Raw genomic sequence first — 12,674 nt, 5'->3', positions numbered from 1 at the left:
GTAGTCCCATACAGCTCAAAAGGACTGCTTGCATGAACAGGTAGTATTCATTGTGAAAGAGGGTTGCAGAATTGGGCCTAACTAAAGAGGCAGAGTTGATAACCGTGAGCAGTATCCATCAATCTTCAGCTGGGAAAGGGAGTTGCTGGCATAAAATGCCTTTGGAGAAAGTGGGGAAGGTTAGAAAAAAAAGGAAATGATATATTGAGGAAGTAACCCTGCTTCTAAAGCAGGGCAAACCTCAAGCAAAGGAGGCATTAAGATTTGACTACATTTGCTTGCAGCTATTAGTTTGGATTTACATCTTAACATCTTTGTCACTTAGGGAGCCCAGGTACTGTTTCATTGTAATGTTAACTCAATTGTCATGTTGTCATGTAGTTGTTCTCCAGTAAAACAATTATTTTAAAGGTCAGGTTTGATATAGTGTGAAACACTACCAGTAGTAGTTCAGTTAAAAATGAAAGTTTGTGATTCTTGCTTGAAACGTATTGATCACTTCTCTTCTAACGTCACATCTCTCCTTTTCCACATCAAGAAAGATTAAACCACTTCTGGCACTGTCATACAACTTGGAGAGAGAGGGGTCTTTTAGTTCCATAAATCCAGCTTGTCTGTATTTAAACTTTTTTTTCAAACTGATTTACAGTTGGGAATAGTTTCCTCTTTCTCTTCTGTAACTAAAGCTGTTAGAACGGGAAGTAGTTTGGAGGATGAAGTAAATCTCATTTGCGGCACTAGAAATCTGGGTGATGAATTTCTCATGTCCATTTTTCTGGTAGATTGATTTTTTAATTTAAGAAAGCTTAAATGCTAAGTGTCTTAGCACTCAGCAAAAAAATTGAAAATTCTTTCAAAAATTGAATGGATGCACTGTTTTCCTAAGGCCAGTCGACAGTGAGATTGATGTGGAATGTTGGGGATGGAAAAAACACTGTTCTAGAACCATATTATGTCAAGGCGGTTGATGCAGATAGGTCTTGCATGCACTAGGAAAACTTCAATTTTAATCACACTGTGGATCACTTAGCACATATGTACATCCAGGTGTTTCCGGTGATGTTCAAGTGTAAATAAAAACCACTTTTTGGGTGGGAGTTAGTGCTATCCTAGAATGCCTTTACTCATTCTTCACTGACAGTTTTGATCAGACTACTGCCTCTAACGTCTGTCAGACTGACTACAAATTGGCATGCAAACTGCTCAAACCCAGTCTGACTGTCCCAATTCAGTGTTCACCTGAGAGCAGCCAAGATGGAACTCTGCTGAAGTTGGCTCCACTTGGCTTCCAAGGGATACATTCCCAAATCCATCTTACAGAGAAACAATGAAGGGCACAAAAATAGCTTGAAGTACACTGTAATTTAAACCTGTAACTTTTTGTATGTATATTTTCCTCATGAAATTTCACCTGGAAACCTATCTCCTCATGAAATGAGTATTTAGTCTGAATTACACACGACTCCCCCTCTCCCTATTTACTTGGGGCTGCTACAACTACAAGTCTTTCTCTTAGGACCATCTCCCATAGCCCTACGCTCTGAAAAAGAGAACAGAGGCATTAATGTATATGTCCCAGACTGACTTTTCACCCTTCATCTCAGCCTCTCATTTGCCCATTTCCCTTTTTTTTTCTTCTTCTCTGCCTTCGCACCTAAGGCAATGGAGGAACTAGGTGGGGTGCATGGAACGTGGTCAGCAGAGGTTTAGGCTTTTTGTCATGGTCTGCAGTGAATTAGGAGGGCATAGCTTCTGCCCCTCAGCGTCAGATGAGCAATTCCTCATGCAGGACAGCACCATTCAAAAGTGAGAACTAAAACAAAAGTATGTAAATAAGTGCAGATACATACACTATATACTGTATAATCTTACACCTGTTGCAAAGTGCTGTGCTGGAAAATGTGGAATAGGTACCCAGAGGGGGAGAGATGCGTCAGTGGACAGAACACTAGTATGCACGTGGGGCAAAAATGCAAAGAACCTGCAGTTGAAATAGCATAACTAATGTGAACTCACTGCATTGTTGGTACTTATGCTGGTGCTGGTTCACTTACCACTGTTTCACTTACCAATGCCTCAATTCTTTTTTGTACATGTTGCCTAAGAGCAGGTACTGGTTGAAGAGAAGACTGGAAGGCCAGGGGCTGGTGAGAATGGAGTAGGGCATATCCTCCCAAGTCCTCATACACCTAGGGTAGGAATGCCAAAACCCTGATGTTTTACTCCAGTCTGACCATCCCAATTCTCCAAAACCTTCCCAGTGCACACAGGCAATACCCCCACTCACCCTCTGCATGCCCCAGACAAACCCTCCAGTCAACACTCTACTTTTTTTCCTCCAGACAACCCCTGTATCTTATGATGACTTTCTGGGTCTTGGAAAAACTTAATCAACTCTGCTTTGCTACAAGGGTTATTTCAGAATTAAATGAGGTACCCCATGAACACCAACGTTTGTTGACACAAATTACATACAGTTTTCAGACCCTACAAGCCTATGGAGTGGGAGTCTGGGCTAAAACTATTTCTTTGGAGATGTGTAGAAGTTTGTTTTTAACCTTTATTAATAATTTTGAATGGTTGGCTCTTCATTACTGAAACTAAACTTACAGGAGTAGATGAAGTAGACTTTCAAAGTAAATAAAAAAAACCCAATCCCTCTGGCTTTTGCCAAACTTTCCAACTTAATTCTGTTCCTCTCATTTCTTCTGGTGGTACAAATGGATTCTTCTCTCTCCTCCACCCACCTTTTCTTTCCTCTTTCTTTTCTCCATCAGCTTGGTTAGGAAGAACTAATCTCCCAGCAAGTGTGTGAGCTTGAGAAAAATAATTACTGTCATATTTTAGGTAGAAGCTGTGAATTGAAATATGGATGGAGTGTTATGCTTCCTAAGATAAATCCCTTCTTCCCCTCTCTCACCTACACACACGAAGTAAATTTTAAAACTTAAACTTTCATAATACGTTCATATATCAAAGCAGTTTACAAAAGTAACCATACTTTGGGTTAGATTGTTCTTGAGGATAAAAGCTGACTGTCCCTTTCTGGCTGTGAAGGATATTCTACCATCAGAAGAGAACTTGTCAGGCTTCAGTGATCCAGTAGAACTCAGGGACAAAAAACAAAAGCTCAGTTGGGGCTGTAGTATCAATCTAAAGGGTTACTACAGTGCTCCATGTTGGCATAAACTATTTATCCATTCTTCAGTGTATTAGAGCAGAGTGATCCACCTGTTAAAGGTAAACTGAAAAGGGGGAAAAAGGGTTGGTCCATTTAATTTTTTTTTTTTTTTTTACATTAGAAACTTAGACCCACCCCTGAGGACTGCCTCTGTTGTGTGTTTTGTCTCCATTAATTCCCATATAGGAAATTACAAGCCCTTGATCAGGGAAGGGGGAGGTTTAGGAGCAATCTCAGTGCCTTGTTTTCTTTCCTGGGTAAGGATGCAGAAGCTCAATAGCATGTTTCTCCACACTACTTCACTAGCCTACTTGAGGACACTGGGGCTTGGTCTGCACCTAAAACTTAGGTCAACCAGCTACGTCGCTAGGGTGTGAAAAGACCCACGGCCATGAGCTCAGAGCCTGGGTCATCTGACTTAGCTTGCAGGGCTCATGCCACGGCGCTAAAAATAGCAATATAAATGTTGGGCTTGAGCTGGAGCTTGGGCTCTAAGACCCTCCCCCCTCCGCAGGTTCTTGAGCCCCAATATCTACACTGCTATTTTTAACCCTGCAGTGTGAACCTAAGGTGACTTGGGATCTGAGCCTCACCACCTCCTTTTTTTTGCTGTGGAGACATGCCCAATGAGCACTTTATAGAAATAGCTCATTGTTCTCTAGGTAACAGAAACATTGTTTCTCTCCCACTGGGCTAGGCAAAGGTGGGAACAGAGGTAGCTTTTAACATTGTCCTTTTGACTTGCTCTAGGATTAGAGACTGGGAAAGAGAATGACACTGTTGGGCTTCATATCTCGTAATGGGGCAGTTGTAGATAGTAGGGCTCTTCCTTTAATATCTACAACAGCTACAGCCAGCTACATTAAAAATACTTTACACTGCATGTGCAGTGTTGTTCTAGCCATGTCTGTCGTGGGATATTAGAGAGACTAGGTGGGTGAGAAAATATCTTTTATTGGACCAACCTCCGTTGGCGAGAGAGACAAGCCACACAGAGCTCTTCTTCAGGTCTGGGAAAGGTATTCTGAGAATCACAGCTAATTGCAAGATGGAATAGATGGTTTAGCATAAATAGTTAGCTCATATTCTAAGGGACATTCAAGGTAGAGTAGCCTGTTAACACCTCTGTATAGGACAAAAAGAGGGGATTTAGTGGGTTACAGATTGTCATATGGGATTTTTATCTGAGCCCTGGTCTACACTAGGACTTTAGGTCGAATTTAGCAGTGTTAAATCGATGTAAACCTGCACTCGTCCACACGATGAAGCCCTTTTTTTCGACTTAAAGGGCTCTTAAAATCGATTTCCTTACTCCACCCCGACAAGTGGATTAGTGCTGAAATCGGCCTTGCCAGGTCTAATTTGGGGTACTGTGGACACAATTTGATGGTATTGGCCTCCGGGAGTTATCCCAGAGTGCTCCATTGTGACCGCTCTGGACAGCACTCTCAACTCAGATGCACTGGCCAGGTAGACAGGAAAAGAACCGCGAACTGTTGAATCTCATTTCCTGTTTGGCCAGCGTGGCAAGCTGCAGGTGACCATGCAGAGCTCATCAGAAGAGGTGACCATGCAGAGCTCATCAGCAGAGGTGACTATGATGGAGTCCCAGAATCACAAAAGAGCTCCATCATGGACTAAACGGGAGGTACGGGATCTGATCGCTGTATGGGGAGAGGAATCCACGCTATCAGAACTCCGTTCCAGTTTTCGAAATGTCAAAACCTTTGTAAAAATCTCCCAGGGCATGAAGGACAGAGGCCATAACAGGGACCCAAAGCAGTGCCGCGTGAAACTTAAGGAGCTGAGGTAAGCCTACCAGAAAACCACAGAGGCGAATGGCCGCTCCGGGTCAGAGCCACAAACATGCCACTTCTCTGATGAGCTGCATGCCATTTTAGGGGGTTCAGCCACCACTACCCCAGCCGTGTTGTTTGACTCCTTCAATGGAGATGGAGGCAACACGGAAGCAGGTTTTCGGGACGATGAAGATGACGATGAGGTTGTAGATAGCTCACAGCAAGCAAGCGGAGAAGCCGGTTTTCCCGACAGCCAGGAACTGTTTCTCACCCTGGACCTGGAGCCAGTTCCCCCCGAACCCACCCAAGGCTGCCTCTTGGACCCGGCAGGCGGAGAAGGGACCTCCGGTGAGTGTACCTTTTAAAATACTATACATGGTTTAAAAGCAAGCATGTGAAAGGATTAATTTGCCCTGGCATTCGCGGCTCTCCTGGATGTACTCCCAAAGCCTTTGCAAAAGGTTTCTGTGGAGGGCAGCCTTATTCCGTCCTCCATGTTAGGACACTTTACCACTCCAGGCCAGTAGCATGTACTCAGGAATCATTGTAGAACAAAGCATTGCAGTGTATGTTTGCTGGTGTTCAAACAACATCCGTTCTTTATCTCTCTGTGTTATCCTCAGGAGAGTGAGATATCATTCATGGTCACCTGGTTGAAATAGGGTGCTTTTCTTCAGGGGACACTCAGAGGTGCCCGTTCCTGCTGGGCTGTTTGCCTGTGGCTGAACAGAAATGTTCCCCGCTGTTAGCCACGGGGAGGGGGGAAGGTTGAGGGGGTAGCCACACGGTGGGGGGAGGCAAAATGCGACCTCGTAACGAAAGCACATGTGCTATGTATGTAATGTTAACAGCAAGGGGGTTTACCGTGAAAGAGTGTACCCGTTGTTTTATAAAATGTGTCTTTTTAAATACCGCTGTCCCTTTTTTTTTCTCCACCAGCTGCATGTGTTTCAATGATCACAGGATCTTCTCCTTCCCAGAGGCTAGTGAAGATTAGAAAGAAAAAAAAAAACCGCACTCGTGATGAAATGTTCTCTGAGCTCATGCTGTCCTCCCACACTGACAGCACAGACGAATGCGTGGAGGCAAATAATGTCAGAGTGCAGGAAAGCACAAAATGACTGGGAGGAGAGGTGGCGGGCTGAGGAGAGTAAATGGCGAACTGAAGACAGGGCTGAAGCTCAAATGTGGTGGCAGCGTGATGAGAGGAGGCAGGATTCAATGCTGAGGCTGCTGGAGGATCAAACCAATATGCTCCAGTGTATGGTTGAGCTGCAGCAAAGGCAGCTGGAGCACAGACTGCCGCTACAGCCCCTGTGTAACCAACCACTCTCCTCCCCAAGTTCCATAGCCTCCTCACCCAGACGCCCAAGAATGCAGGGGGGGGGGCCCTCCAGCCTACCAGCCACTCCACCACAGAGGATTGCCCAAAAAACAGAAGGCTGGCATTCAATAAATTTTAAAGTTGTAAACTTTTAAAGTGCTGTGTGGCATTTTCCTTCCCTCCTCCACCACCCCTCCTGGGCTACCTTGGTAGTCGTCCCCCTAATTGTGTGATGAATGAATAAAGAATGCATGAATGTGAAGCAACAATGACTTTATTGCCTCTGCAAGTGGTGATTGAAGGGAGGAGGGAAGGGTGGTTAGCTTACAGGGAAGTAGAGTGAACCAAGGGGCAGGGGGTTTCATCAAGGAGAAACAAACCGAACTTTCACACCATAACCTGTCCAGTCATGAAACTGGTTTTCAAAGCTTCTCTGATGCGTACCGCGCCCTTCTGTGCTCTTCTAACCGCCCTGGTGTCTGTCTGCGCGTAACCAGCAGCCAGGCAATTTGCCTCAACCTCCCACCCCGCCATAAACGTCTCCCCCTTACTCTCACAGCTATTGTGGAGTGCACAGCAAGCAGTAATAACAGTGGGAATATTGGTTTCACTGAGGTCTAAGCGAGTCAGTAAACTGCGCCAGCGCACCTTTAAACATCCAAATGCACATTCTACCACCATTTTGCACTTGCTCAGCCTGTAGTTGAACAGCTCCTGACTACTGTCCAGGCTGCCTGTGTATGGCTTCATGAGCCATGGCATTAAGAGGTAGGCTGGGTCCCCAAGGATAACTATAGGCATTTCAACATCCCCAACAGTTATTTTCTGGTTTGGGAATAAAGTCCCTTCCTGCAGCTTTTGAAACAGACCAGAGTTCCTGAAGATGCGAGCGTCATGTACCTTTCACCAACATCAACGTGGGATGGCCGGGAAACGTCTCTTGTGATTCACCAGAGCTTTCAGCATTATTGAAAAGTACCCCTTGCAGTTTATGTACTCGGCGGCTTGGTGCTCCAGTGCCAAGATAGGGATATGGGTTCCGTCTATGGCCCCACCACAGTTGGGGAATCCCATTGCAGCAAAGCCATCCACTATGACCTGCACATTTCCCAGGATCACTACCCTTGATATCAGCAGATCTTTGATTGCGTTGGCTACTTGCATCACAGCAGCCCCCACAGTAGATTTGCCCACTCCAAATTGATTCCCAACTGACCGGTAGCTGTCTGGCGTTGCAAGCTTCCACAGGGCTATCGCCACTTGCTTCTCAACTGTGAGGGCTGCTCTCATCTTGGTATTCATGCGCTTCAGGGCAGGGGACAGCAAGTCACAATGTTCCATGAAAGTGTCCTTACGCATGCGAAAGTTTCGCAGCCACTGGGAATTGTCCCAGACCCGCAACACTATGCGGTTCCACCAGTCTGTGCTTGTTTCCCGAGCCCAGAATCGGCGTTCCACAGCATGTATCTGCCCCATTAGTACCATGATGCATGCATTGGCAGGGCCCTTGCTTTCAGAGAAATCTGTGTCCATGTCCTGATCACTCACGGGACCGCGCTAATGTCGCCTCCTCGCCCGGTATCGCTCTGCCAGGTTCTGGTGCTGCATATACTGCTGGATAATGCGTGTGGTGTTTAATGTGCTCCTAATTGCCAACGTGAGGTGAGCGGCCTCCATGCTTGCCTTGGTATGGCGTCCGCACAGAAAAAAGGTGCGAAACGATTGTCTGCCGTCACTCTGACAGAGGGAGGGGCATCTGATGACATGGCTTACAGGGTTGACTTACAGGGAATTAAAATCAACAAAGGGGGTGGCTTTACATCAAGGAGTATTGCAGGCAGGACTTCACAGAGGGTTCCAATAAGAAATGGTGCACCTAAGTAATTGTTCTTATTGGAACAAGGAGGTTAGCCTGGCCTCTGATTGATACATGGCTAGATTTACCTCGCTGCACCTTCTCTGTGAGTGACTGCAGTGTGACCTAGAGGAATGAGTCCTCTAGACGGGGGGAAAGCAAATGAGTACAAAACAAATCTGGTCTATTTCTTGTTTTGATCCACTCCATCTATCTTTTACATCTTTGGCTGGCAGCAGGCGGTGCAGAAGGACTGCAAGCTATCCACGTCTCATGGCTGGCTGGCAGAAGATGGTACAATAGGACTGCTAGCAATCCTTATCGCCTGCCTGCTCACCATAAGATGGTTCAATAGGACTGACTGCAGGACTAAAGAGAATGACCTGTCAAGTCACTTCTAATGTAGTCCCTGCACCCATGTCTGCCTAGGCGCTCCTGGCCAACGTGTCCAGGATCACCTCGGACATGATGATGACGGCTACCAGTCCTATTGTACCGTCTGCTGGCACAAGGCAATGGGTTGCTGCTGCTGTGTAGCAATGCAGTACCACGTCTGCCAGCACCCAGGGGACATACGGTGACGGTTACCTGAGCGGGCTCCATGCTTGCTGTGGTATGGCGTCTGCACAGGTAACTCAAGAAAAAAGGCGCGAAACGATTGTCTGCTGCTGCTTTCATGGGGGGAGGGTGGGAGGGGGGCCTGACGATATGTACCCAGAACCACTCGCGACAATGCTTTAGCCGCATCAGGCATTGGGATCTCAACCCAGAATTCCAATGGGCAGCGGAGACTGCGGGAACTGTGGGATAGCTACCCACAGTGCAACGCTCCGGAAGTCGACGCTTGCCTCGGTACTGTGGAAGCACTCTGCCGAGTTAAGGTACTTAATGCACTTAGAGCATTTTCTGTGGGGAGACACACACTCGAATATATAAAAATGATTTCTAAAAAGAGGACTTCTATAAATTCGACCTAATTTCGTAGTGTAGACATACCCTGAGGATATCAATGTTGGGTTTTTTCCCTAAAGATGGGTATTGTCCCCTTTTAGACATGGGGAAAGTAAGGTGCAGAGGTTAAGGGCCACATTTTACATGATTGCCTCAATTTCATGATGTTTAATTTTTAAACGCTGAGGTGCTGAGCATTCACAGCTCCCATTGACTAATAGCTAGTTGTTTAGTGCTAATATTGGGGGGATTTACTCTCAGTTCATATTTGGAATGCTGTCTTGGCATCCATGAGGACATAATTTTTTTTTTTTTTTAAAAAAAAAGCACTGCTCCAGCCACATTATTTTATTGTAGAAAACATGCTCTTAACAAATATCCAATTAGCTTACAGAGGCTTTGGTTTTTTGTTTGTTAAGATAAAGCTACTGGTAGTCTTTAAATAGTTACTGCATGCTTTGTAGTCTTATGTATTCATCAGTCATTGATAGAGAAACTTGCAACTTGCATACATTGGTTCAAATAGTTTTAGCACAAAGGAAAGTTTGTTTAAAGTTATGTGATTTTTTTTTTTTTTTTAACGTGTGATGTAACTGAAAGACTGTTAAGAGGATGGATCGATTTTTGTAATAGTTTGTTTTTTGGTATTACCTGTTGTTCTTTATCAAGATGCCTATTTACAGTCCTTTTACCATTCTTTTTAAATTAGTCGGCTACTTTGAAGGCAATATTGTCCCTATAATGCTTTCCATCAAGATGTCTGTTTAAAAAATATTGGGGCTTCTATGTTAGATTAATATTATGGGGTTTTTTTAGAATCTGAGACTTTAGCACAGGTTATAGAGAAAATTGTTTTGAGAAACCAGATTTGTTTTGAATTTATTTTGAACATAGTTCACCATATGTGCATATAAAAATACTGTTTCAAAATGTTATGTACACTAATTCATTCTTTTAAATTAAATAAATTATTTGAAGTGTGCTGTAACTAAAAAGGAGGAAGAGAGAGAAAAGGGGACAGTTAGTCATCTCAACTATGTATGGAGGGCAGGTGACTTGCTGATGGTGATGCAGTAGTTTAGTGGGAGACTCTTTTTTTCTAAAGGGAGAATTTTACTGGCATAAGAGTGTCAACATGGGGAGTTATATTTGGATAACTATACCAGTAAAATCATGCTAATATAATTACCTATGAAGGCGAGCCCTCAGGAATAGAATCCAAGGGTCCTGATAACCCTTCCTGATAACGCTGTCTTTGTATAAATCACCAGGTCCAGATTTACAACACAAGGCATGAAATGTGACCTACAAAGGATTTTGTTTAAATTGATAGCTTGTCCTATTTTGGTTTCTCTATGAAATACAAAGAAGGGCTGAAATATGTGTGTTTTTTTAAAGTTTTTTCTTTTTCTTTTTACTTCAAAAATATTAGGAAAGACAATCTATTCTGTCCTTCTTTTGCTGGAAGACCTCTTTGCAGTCTTAGAGCATATTTATTGTTCTCTCTCTCACCTGAGAGTGATGGGTGATACAGAAATTAAATAGGTGTTCTTTAAAACAAACAAATAAATAATTGATATGGTTGTGAAATGCAGTGCCATTACCATTCTGCCTGCCTGGACTGGATGAACTGTCCTATATCAGGCTGCTGTCCCTGGTCCTTGCTTGAAGCATAAACTTTTATACGAGGTTTGGGTAATAGCTATGAGTTTATCAGACCCCTTTCTCCTTTCCTGTTGTCTGGCTGTCTGGAAAGAGGAGGGACTATCTCTGACCGTTTCTTTCCATCTCAGTTCTTCTTTGTGCATCAGCTGTTAATTAACTGCAGGGTGAAAATCATACTATGTGTGTCTATCCGGAACTCATTGTATAACCTACACTGGACAAGAAAGCTACCTGTCCCAAAGCTGAACCTCATGGAAGTTGGGTGTAGGGCTTTCACCAATATACAATTTCCTCTTATAGGGAATAGATGGATACCTCTTACCTTGAATTTGGCCCTGTTTATAAAGATAAGCAAGGCAAGTTTGTTTTGCCCACACCTTTGAAAGTAAAACTGTGGACATTTAATCAACTGGCAAAGTCTTTTTAACCTCTCTCTTTGAAGCTGTGGGCTGCAGAGGAGCATAGTCTATGGATATGTTGTTAATTGACCCAACTTGTGAAGTGCTCCCAGTTATCACAGCATGGAGTCCTATAAATGGATGTAGTGTGTTATTTAAGAGTAGGCTATTATATGCATGCTTGGCTAATTTCACAATTAATTTTACAGGTGAAGCTAAATTATTTCTAACTTCACTTTGATTTTATTTTACTACTCAAAATGCTCCATAATTCTTTTATTTCTAATTACAGCCAGTCGGATGACGATTCTGGTTCAGCATCAGGTTCTGGATCTGGTTCAAGTTCTGGAAGCAGTAGCGATGGAAGTAGCAGCCAGTCAGGTAGCAGTGACTCTGACTCTGGTTCAGAGTCAGGCAGTCAGTCAGAATCAGAGTCTGACACATCTAGAGAGAAGAAACAAATTCAAGCAAAACCACCAAAAATTGGTGGAGCTGAGGTAAAATGCACAAATAAACATTCCAGTGAAAGATATTCGACTTTGTGTGGTTATCTCCTATAGCTATTTTCACTCTAGATAAGCTATAAATAGGAACTGGAATGAAAGACTTGTTAAACTGTTAGGATTTGAGCTTGGATTGATGAGTAAAATATCTGCATACCATGACTTGAATATCATGGAAAATATTAAGGCCAAGATTTTCAGAAATAGATACCTGAAATTATGCTCCTAAATTCTTACCAGGGTACCTAAATAGCCTGATTATCAAAAGGGCTGAGCTCCCAGCTGCTCGTATTGATTGTAGTAGATTAATAGTCCACTTTTCAAGATCAGGCCACTTATTTAGGCTTCTACGCTACTAAATCCTTTCTTAACTCTATTCATTTTTGAAAATCATATCTGTATACTTTAGCTTGCTGTTATCTGATAAACTGTTGAACTGGAAAACTTCAAATTTGCATGTAGTCAGTCTTCTATGAGGAAGAAGTTTGCAAAATTTCAGAAGAAAATCTAAATTCTTCAGAAAATTACTTCTGAGCATATCCAGTGGGATAAAATAACCTCAGATTTGCTCTAGTTCCTTCTGTGTGTAATATATAATATTTGTAAGTATTATGACTCCCCTTGAATGAAAGAAAGTATAATAAATATAACAGAATATTAATTAACATAATTCTGCTTAAAACTCAGTTTTTCCTCTTCATTCATTTTTTAAAGTGTTGCAATGCTTCCATATGAAGCAAAATTATTTGACAATTGTATTAACTACATTCCTTATTGGAATTATCTGAGTTATAACAACTTAAAATTGAAATGTGTTAGCAGTGACTATAGCATATGTATTCTTTTGTGCTAATTTAAGGGTTCTTACTTAAATTTACTGTAAAGCATGCTACATTTTGCATTAAAGTGCTGTAACAAATTGAAACATTCTCCTCATTCTTTAAACTGAAAATAGTTACTTTTATTAGCAAAACTTCAGTTTGGGAATTTGACTGTAT

The 12,674-nt window shown here is 43.0% G+C and overlaps 1 protein-coding gene across 6 annotated transcripts in view; it reads left to right on the top strand.

Moving 5' to 3' along the window:
- The window catches only part of CHD1 (chromodomain helicase DNA binding protein 1), a 90,587-nt gene that overhangs the window by 21,485 nt on the left and 56,428 nt on the right, over positions 1 to 12,674 (top strand). For 5 of the 6 annotated variants that reach the window (XM_073344590.2, XM_073344588.2, XM_073344585.2 and 2 more), the window contains one exon: positions 11,466 to 11,670. The exons of the other annotated variant lie outside the window; for it this stretch is intronic. In XM_073344590.2, coding sequence (XP_073200691.1) covers positions 11,466 to 11,670 — 205 coding nt within the window. The remainder of the gene's footprint in view (positions 1 to 11,465; positions 11,671 to 12,674) is intronic. 6 annotated transcript variants of the gene reach the window in all.

This window comes from Lepidochelys kempii, chromosome 5, assembly GCF_965140285.1.
Source record: "Lepidochelys kempii isolate rLepKem1 chromosome 5, rLepKem1.hap1, whole genome shotgun sequence".
NCBI lineage: Eukaryota > Metazoa > Chordata > Testudines > Cheloniidae > Lepidochelys > Lepidochelys kempii.
The sequence above is the reverse complement of the archived record's forward strand: the minus strand, read 5'-3'. Positions and strand labels throughout refer to the sequence as shown.